Here is a 19,011-nt window from a genome sequence, read left to right as displayed (position 1 = left end):
ATGGGCTGGTGCAGCTTGTCAGCACTGTTACAATATTAAGAATTGTGAACAGTGGTACAATTTGGCTTTTTTGAAACAGGTCCATAATCCTATGGTTTGTTGGGGTCAAGGTATTTGCAAATTTTCACAAATACAGGGGTCTTCTGCCCCTCTCCTTTGCAAATGTGAAGGGGTTACTGTATTATTTTAAGGATTAATTGTTTTGAGGATTTAATTTTCTTTTTTATTTATGGAAGCCCAATGTTACATTTAGTGAATTCAAAATGCATCTGTTTGAAGATATCTGAAATGCACTTTATCTCAGATAGCTTTCAAGATGTAATTTTAATATACTGTATATCAAATGCAATTCAGAATATCCTGAAATAAGTTCCCATTCATTGTGACTTCCTGTCTCTTTCAAAATATTTTTTGAAAGATATTTGAATATTAGTTTCGGATATCTACAGTACAATTTAAAACCTAAAATTTTTCTAGATATCTCAAAGTAACTTCCTGGTCATTATGAGGTATCCTAAATACATTTCAAGATATCTTTGAAATAGACAGGGAGTCCCATTGAATTGATAGCAAATTTTGCAGTAAGCTATTTTGAGATATCTTAAAAAGCATTTTAGATATTTTAAAATGAATGCAAACTCAATTTGAGATATCCAAACATGTACTTAAGAGAGCTTGAAATGCACACTGTTTTGAAATATCTGAAAATTTATAGGAGATATCGCAAAATAAAAAACTTATTTTGAGATATCTTGAAATGTTAGATCTGAAATTAATTTTCTATTCAGCTTGCAATAGGCATTAATAATCTGTATTTCAACATTTATTTTTTACAATAGCATATCTTTCTCCATTTTAAACCTTGATCATTTAGATTTAGTGTAAATACTGAATAAAAATGTAAACCTGAATGTGCAGTAATTTACAGCTTACCTATCTGTAGCTATTGTATATAAGGTCCTTTTTTTGCCTATGACGGAGTTTAATGGTTGACTTTTCTTAAATATCAGTAGGCAATATACACCTAAAAACAAGTTTTATGTTATTTGAGTGCAGCATTTACTGTTTAAGATATGTGTCATTGCTTAGGAGCTTCATTATACTGACCTGGGAATATCTAGGTTTTCTTGAAAAATGCAAGGAAAATACTGATGCTGATGATAATAGTTCCATATGCAGCTTAAGCCATTTTTGGAATAAAGTTGCTACTGTATTTCATTAAAATAATTTTAATCACCGGTTTAATGTATTGCTGTTAATATACTTATTTTATAGCCAGCCAAGCAAGAGATTTGTTATCTAAAATGCTCGTCATTGATGCTTCCAAAAGAATATCTGTTGATGAAGCTCTTCAGCACCCTTACATCAATGTCTGGTATGATCCTTCTGAAGTCGAAGCAGTAAGTGTACAGTTTTATTATGTCAGCTTTGTTCAAACATAGTAATACAATTATAGTGAGGTTTCTACAGTTATGTGGTAAAAGCTGCTATATATATATATATATATATATATATATATATATATATATATATATATATATATATACTGCTGAAAAGAATTAAAGGAACACTTTTAATCAGAGTATAGCATAAAGTCAATGAAACTTATGGGATATTAATCTGGTCAGTTAAGTAGCAGAGGGGTTGTTAATCAGTTTCAGCTGCTGTGGTGTTAATGAAATTAACAACAGATGCACTAGAGGGGCAACAATGAGATGACCCCAAAACAGGAATGGTTTAACAGGTGGAGGCCACTGACATTTTCCCTCCTCATCTTTTCTGACTGTTTCTTCACTAGTTTTGCATTTGGCTACAGTCAGTGTCACTACTGGTAGCATGAGGCGATACCTGGACCCTACAGAGGTTGCACAGGTAGTCCAACTTCTCCAGGATGGCACATCAATACGTGTCATTGCCAGAAGGTTTGCTGTGTCTCCCTGCACAGTCTCAAGGGCATGGAGGAGATTCTAGGAGACGAGCAGTTACTCTAGGAGAGCTGGAGAGGGCCATAGAAGGTCCATAACCCATCAGCAGGACCAGTATCTGCTCCTTTGGGCAAGGAGGAACAGGATGAGCACTTGCCAGAGCCCTACAAAATGACCTCCAGCAGGCCACTGGTGTGAATGTCTCTGACCAAACAACCAGAAAGACTTCATGAGGGTGACCCAAGGGCCCCATGTCCTCTAATGGGCCCTGAGCTCACTGCCCAGCAGCATGCAGCTCAATTGGCATTCGCCATAGAATACCAGAATTGGCAGATGCACCACTGGTGCCCTGTGCTTTTTACAGATGAGAGCAGGTTCACCCTGAGCACGTGACAGAAGTGAAAGGGTCTGGAGAAGCCATGGAGAACATTATGCTGCCTGTAACATCATTCAGCATGAGCAGTTTGGTGGTGGGTTAATGATTGTCTGGGGAGGCATATCCATGGAGGGTCACACAGACCGCTACAGGCTTGACAAAGGCACCTTGGCTGCCATTAGGTATCAGGATGAAATCCTTGGACCCATTGTCAGACCCTATGCTGGTACAGTGGCTCCTGGGGCACGACAATTCCTGGCCTCATGTGGTGAGAGTATGCAGGCAGTTCCTGGAGGATGAAGGAATTGATACCATTGACTGACCACCACACTTTCCTGACCTAAATCTAATAGAACACCTCTGGGACATTATGTTTTGGTCCATCCAATGCCACCAGGTTGCACCTCAGACTGTCCAGGAGCTCAGTGATGCCCTGGTCCAGATCTGGGAGGAGATCCCCCACATCACCATCTGTCATCTCATTAGAAGCATGCACCGATGTTGTCAGGCATGTATACAAGAACACAGGGGCCATACAAAGTGCTGCGTACAATTTGGAGTTGCTGCAATAAACTTTTGGCAAAATGGACTAGCCTGCCACATAATTTTTTCACTCTGATTTTTGGGGCGTCTTTGAATTCAGGGCTCTGTAGGTTGATCATTTTCATTTCCATCAAACGATATATAATATATATATCGTTTAATACATACATATATATATATGTGTGTGTGTGTGTGTGTATATGTGTATATATATAATGTAATGTTACTGAAATACTTTGTTAAATGTGAAAACATTAATCAAGAATCTTTGCTAGAGTGGTGTACTGCAATAGCAGTGCTAGGGTATTCAAAAAACGCAAAGTGATTATAGAACTGCAGAAATAAGCTAAGTTATGTCACCACAGCTGAAAAATGCAGCATTGTAACCTGCTGCTTTAGAAGCTCAGTTACAGTGTTCAACAAGTTTTATGTATTTGCAGCAGCTAGTAAACAATCCACAATACTCTCAAACCATTCAGTTTTGTTATTTTTTTTTTGTAAGCCATCTAGTATAAGTTGTTCATTTTCCATTTAGTAAAGTTAAAAATTATGTGGACTACATGTTTGTTTTCAGGAGAGGTACTATATATGATGCTATTTAGTATACCATTAAAATTAAGCGCTTACTAAGTGTTTAATGCATGCTTCATTGTTTCATTTGTACTACCAATACAAATGGTGGAGATGGATGTATAGTAGAGGCACCTCTGCATAAACTATCTTTGATCTTTAAATTATGCACCTGCACTTATCCTGTATTGGCAGCTTTATTAACCGCATTACCTGTTAACCAACTGTGTTTTCTGTTTTTATTTGCTTTTTTGTGTTTTTTTTTTTCTCTACGAGGTTTCATCTAGCTTTTGACTAGCCTGCCTGTGTTGTACTTTTAAATTTACTTTCTAGTTGTTTGTTAGCTTTTCTGCTAATAATTAAAATGTGTTTTATCTATATTTATATATTAATCTTTTTTGGAAGTTGCTTTGACTAACTGCATCTGCAATATTTAAACTGTGATAATTCACTTATTGATCATTGTAATATTACATGAAATCCATTAATTTTTTTTTTTTGTGAAAAGCATAACCAATGCAATTCACACAATTTTCTAAGAATTCATTACAAAAAGATTTTTCCCAGTGTAGTCTGGGACTGTTCTATAATGTATATATACAAGAAAGGCAGGTTCCCTGACTGTGTTTTAGCTTGGGTTCAACCTGACTCAAGATAAGTATGTTCGATGTACAAATTGTAGTCAAATGCTTTACGCATATCGATTTAGGAGGGTATCTCATCAACAGCCTGATACCCGTTCCATTTCTAAAACTTTTGACTGAAAGATCCTTTTCCCTAGAAATACTGCTTCTGTCCTAATCTTTCAGACATTACATATTGTATTTTTTTTATAAATCTGACTGTCTGCAGCTTGTCTTACCACCATATTATTTCAGGAACTAACCATGTTGCATTATTTATGACGGGCAGAATGAGACATCCACAGGGTGTGCATATCCCACTTTCACATTGGCCATGTCATTTATGGAGTGGTTTAAATTCTGAAATTTTGTTTTCTTGTAAAATGTAAATTAGCCTTTAACTGCAACCCTTAATTTTCCTGCACCATCAGTTGAAGGATAAGCCTGTATTAAAATAGTAAAAGCTATTTTTTGGACATAGCTCTTTCATCAATTATAATAGAAGCTAACGCATCAGCCTGAAATACTGCACAGCAATGTTCTGGGATTTCATAATACATTTGTGCAGTAAAGTAAGCCACAGTTATAGTACAGTGTTTGCATTCATAGAAACTTTTTTTTTTTTTAATTGTATAAGTACCCAGTAATGTTGAGCTGACCTTAATTTTCAATTGAGTTTCTCTAAAAAGTTAATTTAATTTGATTCTAAATTATTTCTGTCTTGAGTAAATGTAGATATACTGTATATGCAACTATGCCGTGAAATTCAACTCTTACTAGTAGAGAGAGGCGTTTAGAAAATGAAAGAATGGATCACAACAGTGTTTCTCAAACTTGAAATCATTTACAGATTGCAATCATTCCCAACAACTGTACTGTTCAGATCAAGATTGCAAGGCACAGTAGTATATCAAAATGTAGATTGGGAAGCAGTGAATTAAAATGTTTTCCAACCTCCTTAATCTAATTATGAGTTATGGTGGGTTAGAGCCCTTCCTGACAACATTGAGCAAGGCAGAAACTAGCCCTAGTTGGGTCACCAATCCATCACACCAACACACACAATCAACATGTAGTAATAATTAAAGTAACAATCAGCTTGACAAGGTGTCTTTGGGCCATAATATTCATTAAGCCAAGAAGCGTACCAATTTTGAGAATGCTTCTGTTTTAATGCACATTTTACTGAAAAGTTGCCCTGACTTTTATATTTTAGGCAATTTTTAGAATGTGCAAATTGAAAAAAAGTGTTTTGTTTTATTGTGAACAATGTTTACATTAAAGGATTCTTCTTCTTTCGACTGCTCCCGTTAGGGATTGCCACAGCGGATCATCTTTTTCCATATCTTCCTGTCCTCTGCATCTTGCTCTGTTACACCCATCAACTGCATGTCCTCTCTCACCCCATCCATAAACCTTCTCTTAGGCCTTCCTCTTTTCCTCTTGCCTGGCAGCTCTATCCTTAACATCCTTCTCCAAATATACCCAACATCTCTTCTCTGCACATTTCCAAACCAACACAATCTCGCCTCTCTGACTTTGTCTCCCAGCTGTCCAACTTGAGTTGACCCTCTAATGTACTCATTTCTAATTCTGTCCATCCTTGTCACACCCAATGCAAACCTTAGCATCTTTAACTCTGCCACCTCCAGCTCTGTCTCCTGCTTTCTGGTCAGTGCCACCATGTCCAGCCCATACAACATAGCTGGTGTCCCTACCATCCTGTAGACCTTCCCTTTCACTCTTGCTAATACCCATCTGTCACAAATTACTCCTGACACTCTTCTCCACCAGTTCCACCCTTCCTGCACTCTCTTTTTTACTTCTCTTCCACAATCTCCATTGCTCTGTACTGTTGATCCCAAGTATTTAAACTCCTCCACCCTCGCCAACTCTATTCCCTGCATCCTCACCATTCCACTGATCCTCCCTCTCATAAACACACATGTATTCTGTCTTGTTACTACTGATCTTCATTCCTTTCCTCTAGAGTATATCTCTACCTCTTCAGTGTCTCCTTGACCTGCTCCCTACTCTCGCTACAGATCACAGTGTCATCAGCAAACATCATAGTCTACGGGGACTCCTGTCAAATCTCGTCTGTCAAACTGTCCATCACCATTGTAAATAAGAAAGGGCTCAGAGCTGATCCCTTATGTAATTCCACCTCCACGTTGAATGCATCCGTCACTCCTACCACAGACCTCACCACTGTTATACTTCCCTTGTACATATCCTGTACAACTCTTGCATACTTCTCTGCCACTCCCGACTTCCTCAAACAATACCACAACTCCTCTTGAGGCACCCTGTCGTATGTTTTCTTCAGGTCCACAGACACAATGTAACTCCTTCTGGCCTTCTCTATACTTCTCCATCAACACCCTCGGAGCAAACATCGCATCTGTGATGCTCTTTCTTGGCATGAAATCTCTCTCTCTCTCTCTCTCTCTCTCTCTCTCTGGTATCCTCTTGCTTTCCATGATTCCATTAAACTCCACTGCCATCTCACCTAAAAAACCTCCATGCTTATACAGGTATGTCATCTGGACCAACCGCCTTTCCATTCTTCATCCTCTTCATAGCTGTTCTTACTTTCTCTTTTCTAATCCATTGTACTTCTGATTCACTATCTCCACATCATCCAACCTTCTTTCACTCTCTCATTCTCTTCATTCATCAGCCTCTCAAAGTACTCTTTACATCTGCTCAACACACCCTCCTTGCTTGCATGTTTCCATCTTTATCCTTTATCACCCTAACCTGCTGCACATCATTCCCAGCTCAGTCCCCCTGTCTAGCCAATCGATACCTGTCCTTTTCTCCCTCCTTAGTGTTAAGTCTCTCATACAACTCATCATATGCTTTTTCTTTAGTCTTCGCCACCTCTCTCTTCACCTTGCGTCTTATCTCCTTGTACTCCTATTTTCTGCATCTCCCTGACTATCCCACTTCTTCTTCACCATCCTCTTCCTCTGTATACTCTCCTGTACTTCTTAATTCCACCACCACGTTTCCTTTTCCTCCATGCTCTGTCCAGATGTCACCTGCTGTAGTTACCCAGCTGTCTGGTAACTCTTTACTGCCACCCAGTGCCTGTCTTACCTCCTCCTTAAAGTCAGCCTTGCAGTCTTCCTTTTTCAACTTCCACCATTTGATGCTTTGCTCTGCCCTCACTCTCCTCCTCTACTTGATCTCCAAGTTCATCCTACAGGCCACCATCCTATGCTGCCTAACTACACTTTCCCCGCCTCCACTTTGCAGTCCTCAATTTCCTTCATATTGACTCTTCTGTATAGGATATAATCTACCTGTGTACATCTTCCTCCACTCTTGTACGTCACCCTGTGTTCCTCCCTATTCTTAAAATACGTATTCACTACAGCCATGTACAGCCTTTTCTCAAAATCCACTATCATCTGACCTTCTTCATTTCTCTCCTTGACACCATACCTACCCATCACCTCCTCCTCTCCTCTGATAATATATAGACAGATAATTAATATAAAATGAAATAACCGTTTTACGAGTATTATAACAAACTGATCTTTACTTCTTCACTGGGACAAGGGTAAAGAAGCAAAATCTACAAGGAAGAGATCTTCAAGTCCAAAGTGTATAGAAGCCAGCAGACAGGACTTCAGAATGACCTAACAATTCAACAGTTTATGAATAGGAACGGAAAATAAGCAAAACTAGCTGCTCAAGTAGGACAAATGAGTAAGATTAAAGTGAAATAGGATCAGCAGTAGCCATTCTTTGCACCCAAAGACTGAAAGGTATCTGTGTAAAATGTGCAACCACAGACAATTAACCCAGTTGCTTTTATCCAGAGGTTTGTGGAGTGGTCTGTTTAATTATTTATTCCAGAGAAAAATCGTTGTACATGAATTACCTTATAAAATAATACATTCCATTTAGGATTGACTTGTTTGGAGGATTTTCAACAGCTAGAGTTTGGCTCTATATAAAATATAACAAAAACAGCAAAGTAATAAGTACAGTATCATACACTTTTCACAGTATTTTAAAGTTAACCATGAGATAAAAAGTACAGCATTTGTAAATATGCCTTCTAAGTGTCATTTGTTAACTGCTACTTGTACTTTAAGAAAGTGAATCAATGTATAGTTTTTTTTATCACGTGTGCTATTTCGTTAAAGTTCTCTTGATGAGATTTTATCACTAAGGCTTGTTTTTTGATACCTCATTTTCTTTAAGAAAAGCATGATTTCCATTTTCTTCGAATTTTTTAATATACTTAAAAGTTGCATGCACAGGCAAAATAAACTTTTCTTATGACTGAATTTTGACTTTCTTTTACATGATTATACATTTCTTTTCAGCCTCCGCCAATAATTACTGATAAACAGTTAGATGAAAGAGAACATACAGTTGAAGAATGGAAAGGTAATTATGTTCTTACGAGATTATGCATTTAAGGCTAATGCATTAACTGGCTCTTGGCTAAGTAAATTGTAATTTCCTATGATGATAATGTTTTTAATATATAGCAGTTTATTAAATCTTAAGATACTGAGTACCTTGTATATCTTCTGTTCTTTACTATTTCTTCTCAGGATTTTAAACATGATATGCATTTTAAAGCTAATTGCATGTTTGACTGTTCAACCAATGATATATGTGTAGTGAGAGTAATTAACTGTCCAGTTGCCTCACAGAATACCCATATTTGGTATTTATGTATAGAGAAGGCTTGTTGTACTAACCATTTTTTAAATCTTGATTTTGCCATTTGTTCCTAGTTTGTGTCTTGCTGTTACTGCTCCTGTAGTGCCAATTTACCAAGCTATTTTTGAAGGAATAAGTGAAACCTATTTGTTTTCTTGAACCAATATTTCAGTAGAGATGCATAATCATTTTGGGAAAAAAAATGGATAAAATTCTCACATTACTGTTTCTCTTCTCTTTTTCACATAAACCCTCTTCCAGTGAAATGACATGAAGAAGCTGCACAAATGCAAAATACACATACCTCTCAAATATAGAAAGTTTGTCTTTGTAACTATTAAGACCGCTACAGATTTAATTAATATTTATTTACAATATGCTATAGTTAGTTTTTTCAGAGTAGGATGGGCAATTTGTCAGAAAGAAATGTTCACCTTTGATGTTCATTCAGCATGGCTCAACTTTCCCATGGCTTGTGTTTACACATGCAGCAGCATTATCTTTTTGTAGGCAGCTCTGAACAAATCTGCATAGCATTCTTTCAGTCTTTGTTAAGTAGGGGTACGTCTCTCATAGAACAAGATTGAGTGGGGTGCTAAAGATGTGCCATTAAATGATTCGCTAACACTTTAGATACTGCAAAAATGCATCTATTACTCATTTATTCTTGTGTAACAAGATCTTGACAAAGGCTTCTTTTGGTCATAGTTTTGCTTATAAAGCATCAATAGAGCAGTCTCTCTGCGGTGTGGCATATTAGGAGCCTTTAAAACACTGGTAAAATTACCTATGAATATGAAGAATTCACAGATCTTATACCAAAATACTCAATACAAGTCTCGTTTAAACTGCCTCTGACCATTCTAACGTGAAATTATTTTAGCAGTTCACATTACAGAGATGAATAACCACTTTAAGTGATGCTTTGTAAGTATTATTAACACCAACAGCAGCCTTTTCCAAGGTCTTCATACATAAAAATAAATGAGTAATAGATGCATTTTTGCATTACCTAAAGTGTTACCAATATTTCTAACATTCTCTGTAAAGATGTTCTAAACTCCCAGCTACAAGTAAAAGTCCCCATGAGGAACCATTCACCTGCATGACTAGTATTTATGGGCTAATATGGCACTTGTCAAAATTATTAAATGGGGCCTAAAAGTCTGCTTCATTTTCTCTCTTTTCCCTTAGTCGTTAGAATATTGTAAAGTGCAGTGTACATCTTGGATGGTCCTTAAGTTAGATAAAATACGTACTGTATTTTGTTATGATGAAAATAATGTAACTGTTGTATTTTTCACCCCTAGCCAACAAAAGCCATCACCCGAAGCAGTGACACATTACATGATATTTTTCCAGCAATTTCAAGTTGAACACTCACTTTAACATGATGTTAGCAAGTTAGGGGCAGTCTAGGCACATGTAGTCTTACATCCCCAGCAAATTGGGGGATTTTGACAAAATCAAATAGGTTTGATTTTTATTTAAGTCATAGGAACTTTCTGTGTCTTTACAAGAGCTGAGAACCAGTGCCCACTCACTTGGAACTAAAATGCATATAATGCAGGTATGAGGAAAAAATGAATGCATGTGTTTTGGACCTTGGAAATAGAGCCAGATCTGTCTCATGTTTTATGTACCACAGCTGACTGGGAAAAAAAGAAAAAAAAACTAGATTGTAGCTGAATTCGCCATACCTGGAAAGCATTTGTGCAGTTCCAGCCGTTAAGCAATGTGTTATTGGATGTCAGGAAAAGGAGGAAGCTTGTAATACTTTGGAAATGGACACTGTGCTGGAAGATCATGTAATCTAACATTCTGAGGCAATAAGATCAACATCTGCAGCCATCAAGTTTGACTTGCTACCCCAACTAGAAGCCTTGTATTGTGACACCAGCTTTAGTCTTCTTAAAAGGATAATATTCTATATAACTATTACATAAATGAGCGCTAGGTGATTTTTTTTTTTTTTCAGTGAAATGGTTTAATTCAAATTCATGTTTTAGAGTTAAGTGCAAACATGAAAATCCTGTGTTTTTTTTGCTTTTTTTTAACCAGATGGTACAGTTGAGCAAAGTTGTGTATAGTCTAAACATTATTGCAATGAATATGGCGAGCTTCTCTTATGAATGAGCATATTTCAAAGTCAGTTATCTGGAATTAGTTTGGATATGAAAGATCAGATCTTGAGCAAACTAATATAAAATGCAAAGTTTGCAAAAAGATGAAAGCAGTTTAAAGTGACAGCTCATCCAATTTATTTTCAGCATTTAAAGCAGAAGCAGCAGACTACAACCAGTGCTAGAAAACATGAGACAAAAATAAAGCCAGTCACCAAATGAGAGCTTTGACGTATTTTTAACCCTGCACCTTCATTGGCCATTTTCTTTCATTTAGGCAATAAGGTATCACAAGTAGGAGGAACAATAAAATGTTATCTAGATGGAAGGTATTTTATTGGTTCACTCTTAGAGTGTAGGTAATACATTATCTGTACATTATTATGGGTCGGGAGGTGGGTGGTGCCTTTCAACTGTGATGCCTGTTTGGTAGCTACTGGAACGTGCTTAACTATCTTGAGAGCAGAGCTGGGTTAGTAATATTTATCTGGAGATGAAAACTATTAAAATTTATTGTTGGGTAATCCACACAACCCATTTCTCTACAGCACAGAATACTCCATGAGAAAAGCAACATTTGCCTTTGTGTGACAGAGAACTTCTCTGCAAATAATTAAACTACATAATTAATTGGAAATCTCCATAAGGGTAATCTTGTTGCATGTGAGAAACAAAACAGGGCTAGGACAACTAATAATCGTTTCTAATAAAAAAATAAAAAAGGCAATCAGTCCCTCCACTATCATTTATGTGAAGTCTGTTACATTTTCTCTAGCAGCAGCTTTTCGTATTTACTGTTTGGTGATTATCATCAATTGCTTCGAGGCAAAGACATTTATTAAAAAGCGTATATAACATATTGAGAGTGGCACCAGCACCTACTCAAGCTAGTTTGGGAAAACAATTCAAAATGAGCTGTTTAATTCCATAAGTGAGAAGGTAATTGAGCATATAGTGAGTGACATCAAGCAGTTCAAATATTATTCCATGATTTTGATTTGCACAACTGATGTTAGCCAAGAGGCGTAAATGACACTAATTATAAGAATTGTCACACTGGAGGAAGTACCCAAAATTAAAGAATGCTTTATTGGATTCCTTCTAGCAACAGAGACAACAGGAGAAATTTTGTCTTCTCATGCCCTGGACAAACTTGAGGAACTAAATATTACTTAGATGATTGCAGAGGTGAATTATACAGTATAACAATTATGCCTACATGAAGGATAAGTATAAAAGGTGGTGTGCAGGCCAGACTGCTGCAAAGAAATCCCCAAGTTCTGCCTACACTCTAAATTTAGTGGTAGCAGAAGCAGCCTTTAACATCAGCAAAAAGTTTGTTTTTGCTGCATTTCAAAGGTGGACTACCTGATGCAACATGATGCATCTATCTCAATACATGTTTGCACTCTGCTAGTCTGGGCCCCACAGCAAAACTGTGCCTAGAATCCCAAAATGGTTAGTGCCAGCCCTGCCTGTGGCTGCAGTAAAGGAAAGAAGCTGGCTTGTGTGTCCGGCAAGCTAAACTTTTTTTTTTTTTTTGAAGAAAGGACCTTGTAAGTGAACTGCAAGTAGAGCAGTGCAGAAGTTTTCTTATTTGCGCCTTTTCACATTGTCAGTAAACATACATATGTTTTTGTATTTCCAGGAAGGGTACAGTTGTATTTTCAGTTATCCTTCTCATGTTATGTTTTTTTTTTTTTTCCCCTCAAGAATAGCTGGAAGCGATTTTTATTATGAAATACTTAAATACACTGTGAATCGTCCGGATGTTTATAGCTATACAGTATTCTCTTTTTTATTTATATATATATATATATATATATATATATATATATATATATATATATATATATATATATATACTGTATAAGCTAAACTGCAAATCTTAATACAATGAACAGTATTAAAAAGTTGTAACAGAACAATTATATATAAATCTTTCCTCAGCCCTAAGATAAGCTCAACATAAAGGAGACCATCCTGCTGACTGCCATATAATAAAACCGATACTCACTTAGGGTATAAGAACAGTATCAGAGTTCATTTCTGTTTCTAGATCCAACTAAATACATTCTGAAAAAATTAAAAGGATGTGAATAGATTTTAGTAGGCAATGCTCTGGGATAGATGGGTAGATGCATAGCTATGTGTATTTTATGCAGTATACTAATTGGGAACAAGTAATCTGGTTGCTACACTGGGAGAAGATGGAGGTTGTCAGTTACAGCTGGTTTTATTTAATGTACTGTTCCAGAAAGGAGCTCTTCACTAAGCTTGCACAGCTCTTGAAATGTGAGAGCAATAAGAATTACTACTGTAGATTTACATAATATATTAACATCATAGTAATAAGTGTCTATTTTAAAACTTGACTTATATTTCCTAGAGAGCTGTAACATTGGACTCACTTGTATGTCTAGCATAGTAGAAAGACAACTGTGGTGTAACCTGCCTTTTAAAACCCATGTTTTCGACTTTTGCACTACAAGAATTTTTCATAATGAAAGTTGGAAGTGTAAAGAATGTTCATATTTGCACTTTGAGTATAGATCTTGAATACATTGAAGAAATGTAGTGCCTATTATGGTGAAGGTTTCAGGACACTTTTATTACTGTTATGCTTAACAGACAGACCTAATAAATCAAATTAATTATACTGTATCTGGTATTCAGGCAGGTTGTCAGTCTTTGTTTAGAAATCTAGATGCACTTTACATTGTTTTATACAACATTCTTTTTATTAATTTTTTCATTTTTGCATTTGTTACAGAATTAATTTACAAAGAAGTACTTGAGTGGGAAGAAAGAACAAAAAATGGTGTAATTCGAGGGCAGCCAGCTTCTTTAGGTTAGTAAAACAATTCTGATTTTAAATTCTTCAGTAGTAAACAGCATAAGCCATAGTAACTTGCTCTTTATCATAGCTCTTGCAATTTTGGTTTCTTTTTCATACTAGCATGGCTTCTGTGTAGAGTTTAAATATGCTTGTTTTACATTCTTTTCAAATTTTCAACTTACAGTATTTATAATAATGTAATAGTTTTTAATGGATGGTCCTTTGTCAGAAATACTCTGTTTTTCTCTGAATTCAGAAATATTGTTAAAGTTGAGTTGGAAATATGTCAGACATTTTGACTGTTAACTAGCATCTTGCCATAGTTCTGTAACAGGTGCAGAAGCTGAATAAACATTATTTTAGTAGTTTCAGTTGTTTATGACACCATATTGTAACATTCTCAAACTAGCTTAATCCAGTTCAGCTTTGCGTTTTGCCAGAAAATACCCAGGCAGTCTCTGATGCACAGCAGGAACAAGCCCTGGGCAGGACACCAGTTATTCACAGGGTACACGCCCACATTCACTTCGGGGCAATTTGGAATTGCTGGTTAATCTAATTTAATTATCTTAGTACCAGTTGGCAAACACACAGATGACAGCCAAGAGCAGAATTCAAACTCTACACCACTGTGCCTGGAAAATGCTGGTGACATTCAGATATATTTACAAAACACATGGAATGGATTCTTGTCAAAGGAGGTTTCCTTGAAGTAGCACAGAATTCAAGTCACTGTTTGAGACCAATTATAATAATCCATTTATTATAAACTGTCTTCTTAAAAAAGTTATTTATATTACAATTAAAAATCTAATTTAACTTAATGTAGAATTTTACATCTAATTATACATTATATATAAACTTGTATTCCTCATCTAATACCATGCCCTTTTTTTTCCATTGTTTATCCTAGGGGTTGCAGGGGCAACAGTCTTTGCATTTTGCCTTTACCCAGCCACACTTGCTAAATCATACTAAGAGATCCCAAGGAATTCCTAGGCCATTTGGGAGATATAATCCTCCCAGGGAGCCCTGTGTCTTCCCTGGGGTTTTGTCCCAGCTGGTTTTGCCCGTAAAACCTCCGCAGGATGGCATCTGGGAGGCATCCATTTCAGTTACCCAAACCACATCAATGTAAATACATAGGGTCAGTGACTGCACTCTTAGCCTTTTCTAAATGTCTATGTTTCTCACCCTTTCTTTAAGTAAGAGCCCAACCACCCTGGACAGAAAGATTCTATCGGCCATTTATACCTACAATCTCATTCTTTCGGTAATTACCTAAATCTCATGTCCATAGTGCTTTACCTTCTGACTCAGCTACTTTTTTACCACTACAGATCGGTATAGCAACTGCATAACTGCACTCACCAACCTGATGCATCTGTCGATCTCATTTCCAAAAACATCGAACTGGACACCCTCACTTTCCTCGGCTGAACATTGATATCTTGTCCATGACGATCACAACAAGTACAGGAGACAAAGCACAGCTCTGGCTTCATTTTTGATACTATATAAATAATAAAAAATACTTACTTAGAATCCTTATAATTCTTTATACATTTTTTTTTATATTTCTCTACATTGTGAACACATTGAGTTGATTGGCATACTAATTTTATAAACCTGAGGAAAAAACAAAAAATATATTCACTCTTTTGGTACATTTCTGATTTAATATTTTATTTCTCATAGCACAGGTGCAGCAATGATCAATGGCTCCCAGCATCCATCATCATCTTCATCAGTCAATGATATATCCTCAATGTCAACAGACCCCACATTGGCTTCAGATACTGACAGCAGCTTAGAAACGTCAGCTGGACCACTTGGCTGCTGCAGATGACTATATTCATTTTATGGTTCTCTTTATATGTGCTAGGTGGTATGAAGTATAGGCCAAACTGAGAATTGTTCAGAGTTTTTCTAATATTTTCCCTGAAAATAATTAGGATGTAAATTACTGTGTATTTTATCTGAAAAATATTCAGAGATCAGATTAAGAATTTTTAAATGCTTTCAGGTGTCTGTATGAGATCATTGTATATTAACGTTGGTCAACGTGTGTGGGATTATTTTATTACTATTTTTTTTAAGATCATAATAGCTCATGTTATTTGCTCTAGCCAAATTTTTTTGCAATTTTGAAAGTAATTTGTGAATATTTTATGCGTTTATTAAATTAAGCCCCGTTAAGTTTACAGGTTGCCATTTTGCCTTTTAATGTTTTCATGAATCTAAAAAAGATGCAATAAATCAAGACAATGATGACCTGCAGATTGGTTGAAAATTGATTGTTGCATTGAAAGATTGTGCAGAGACATTAATATGCTAAAACATTACTAAATATACAAAACCATTGTGATGCCTGACTACATCATGTAAATAGGCTGAATTCTATGAATCAGCAGTTTTTTATATACATATAAATATATATATATATACAGATAGATAGATAGATATTTAAATGGTCTTAACAGGCTCTGAACATATTTTAATTTAGTAAAGCTCAGACACCATGAATTTGTCCCTTGTTTTTTTGGGACAGTAATTTTTTGCCTTCAGTAATTCAGCTTTTTCTTTCGTACTATATGAATTTGATGATGTAGTAGGCTTAGATAATATAGGGTAAAAATCTATCAGAATGTGGTTAAAATGTGAATGGAGAAGTTTCTGTTAGCACACAACAAACAGCTTCCTGTTTTTTTTTCTACAGTAATTAGCTGTGGTACTTGAGGCATAACCTCATAATACTGTCCTCTGCCATCATCTGATGATGAAGGCATGAGGAAGCTGTTTAATGTTGTATTTATGGCTATAATATCAAAGGGAATGGTCCTGAAGGGGTATAATTTTTTTCTACCTAAAATTGAAAGGTTCACAAATGTATTTTTACAAATGCATGCAGATTTTAAGAATCCATAGGTTGCAAATGTCTCCTATGCATGTCATTTCAGTGGCTGGAGTTGCAAGTGCAAGGACTTTTTTAGTTTGTAATAGTGAAAGCTTGATGATGTTATTATAGAGAAAGGCTCTGAGCATCGTACGTAACAATAAGCATTAATGCAGATAAAATTTGATATTATTGTCTTAATACAGCTTTGCCTTTATAACAGCAAGAGCTGAAATTACGTGAACATTTTTTGGGTCTATTTTTAAGTTAATTGGAGCCCCTTGCCACACACACGTTTGTGTTTTTATATTTGACCAATTTTTTTTTCAGTATATAGAGGCAAAAAAAAATCTGTATGAATCAGTATGCAATAATAGCGTCCTTGCAGGTTTTTTTTTTTTCTTTTCTTTAATTTATTTATTTATTTTTTTTCTTTAATTTTAGTGGAAAAGTGCCTGTTGTGAATGGTGCAGTAGTTCATGTAAAACTACCAAAAGGTTATTTGGGTTTTGTAACAATAAATATCTGAGGTTTTTAAACTGATCTTATAGATCTGGTTTGAAGATGTCAGGTTTTTTTTTTAAACACCCTTAATAGAATGTTTTTTTCTTTAGAATGTAAATTAATCTTAAGACTGTGTGTGTGGAATTGTGAGGAACTTCTGAGAATGTAAAAAAAAGTAAACTAAAAGGTGAAACCATTTTACACACACGAACACACAAATATATATGTTAGAAATGTAAGGCATTTGTACAGTTTTAATCTCTGACCCTCTTGATCAAGCAGAATGTGAGCTTATCATCAAAACTTTTTTTAATTGACATTGTTTTTTTTTTTTTTCTTTCTTTCTTTTAAGTGCTCTTAATTTTATTGATCAGATCCCACTTCACGAGATGCAGTTTGAACACAAGAGTATGTTTGCTTTTGTTTTTGTTGCATCTCATACAATATTAAATACAATAACGTCAGCTTTGATGAACTACCTCACACTAAATTTCTACAAGTTCTCGGTCAAACATAGTTAACCCACATTATTAGATATAGAAATGTGAAACACAGATTTTGTTTATTTATTTATTTTTATGTGTACTATTGCCAATGTTAGGATACTTCTAGTATTATATGTAATGTATACTTCACTTAGAAGTAAGGAAACTGTTTCTGTATAATTTTTTTACAGTTCATGTGCAATACCTTCTGCAAATTGTGCAAGTAGTAATTGGTGGATCTAGCCATGTAGATGTATGTTTCTGGAGGTAGAAATAAATTGTTGGTACTGTCAATCCATGTTTTCCTTTTTATAAATGAAAACAATTTTATGTGACTTGATGGAGTCATGAGTTAAGATAATCTGCCTTACCAATTTTCAATATTTGCTCCCGGGTATAAGTGGATAAAGATCATGCATGGCGAGATACACTTTGTTCCATAGGTGGTAAGGTGAAATAAACAATTATGAGAATAACTGCATAAAAAAGCTGATATACTGTAGTTAATGGTGCTGGCCTTAAAGATCACAAGAAAGACCAGCAGGTCAGATAACCATCTTCTCAGTATAACATGCAACACAGACAGTAAAATGTAAATTATTGGAGTATATGCACTGGAATCCAATAATGCAGTTCTTAAACATACTTAAAATAAACCATGGAATTTAAATCTTGCTGTCTTCTATTACTCTTTTTTTTGTCTCAACCTGTAACATAACATCAATTCTTGTAAATGTAGTACTGATGAGTCAAACATTTCTGTTTCACCCAAGTCTTTCATGTTCTATATAGTGGCTGTTGGATGGCACAGTTCTAAATTAATGATGCTATGGATTTAATTAATATACTGTGACTTACTAAATTGTTCAGTTGCTTGACCAATTTGGAAATTTTACTGAAACATACACATCCATCCATTTTCTAACCCGCTGAATCCAAATACAGGGTCATGGGGGTCTTCTGGAGCCAATCCCAGCCAACACAGGGCACAAGGCAGGAACCAACCCTGGGCAGGGTGCCAACCCACCGCAGGACACACACAAACACACCCACACACCAAGCACACACTAGGGCCAATTTAGAATCGCCAATCCACCTAACCTGCATGTCTTTGGACTGTGGGAGGAAACCGGAGCGCCCGGAGGAAACCCATGCATACACTGGGAGAACATGCAAACTCCACGCAGGGAGGACCCGGAAGCAAACCCGGGTCTCCTAACTGCGAGGCAGCAGCGCTACCACTGCGCCACCGTGCCGCCCTGAAACATACACATGTTTATGTAAAATTGTTTTATGTTAGGAAACAATCTTAACTAGAAATAAAAAGTAAATGTGCCATTTGCATACTGTACCATCCTCGCACTTTAATATTTTGAACAACCACCTTCTGCAGCAATAATAGACTTGAGACTTTTGGGGGTAAGTATGGTGCTTT

At 36.0% G+C, this 19,011-nt stretch overlaps 1 protein-coding gene across 4 annotated transcripts in view; it reads left to right on the top strand.

The window, feature by feature from the left end:
• Nucleotides 1-17,163, top strand: part of LOC120542011 (mitogen-activated protein kinase 8) — an 86,905-nt gene extending 69,742 nt beyond the window's left edge. For 3 of the 4 annotated variants that reach the window (XM_039774090.1, XM_039774106.1, XM_039774097.1), the window contains 4 exons: nucleotides 1,276-1,400; nucleotides 8,384-8,447; nucleotides 13,626-13,703; nucleotides 15,395-17,163. In XM_039774090.1, the coding sequence (XP_039630024.1) occupies nucleotides 1,276-1,400; nucleotides 8,384-8,447; nucleotides 13,626-13,703; nucleotides 15,395-15,540 (413 nt within the window). In that variant the 3' untranslated portion in view covers nucleotides 15,541-17,163. Of the gene's footprint in view, nucleotides 1-1,275; nucleotides 1,401-8,383; nucleotides 8,448-13,625; nucleotides 13,704-15,389 lie in introns of all 4 variants that reach the window. The other variant, XM_039774115.1, reaches the window with a different exon arrangement.
• Nucleotides 17,164-19,011: the final 1,848 nt, after the last annotated feature.

This window comes from Polypterus senegalus, chromosome 1, assembly GCF_016835505.1.
Source record: "Polypterus senegalus isolate Bchr_013 chromosome 1, ASM1683550v1, whole genome shotgun sequence".
Taxonomy (NCBI): Eukaryota; Metazoa; Chordata; class Cladistia; order Polypteriformes; family Polypteridae; genus Polypterus; species Polypterus senegalus.
The sequence above is the reverse complement of the archived record's forward strand: the minus strand, read 5'-3'. Positions and strand labels throughout refer to the sequence as shown.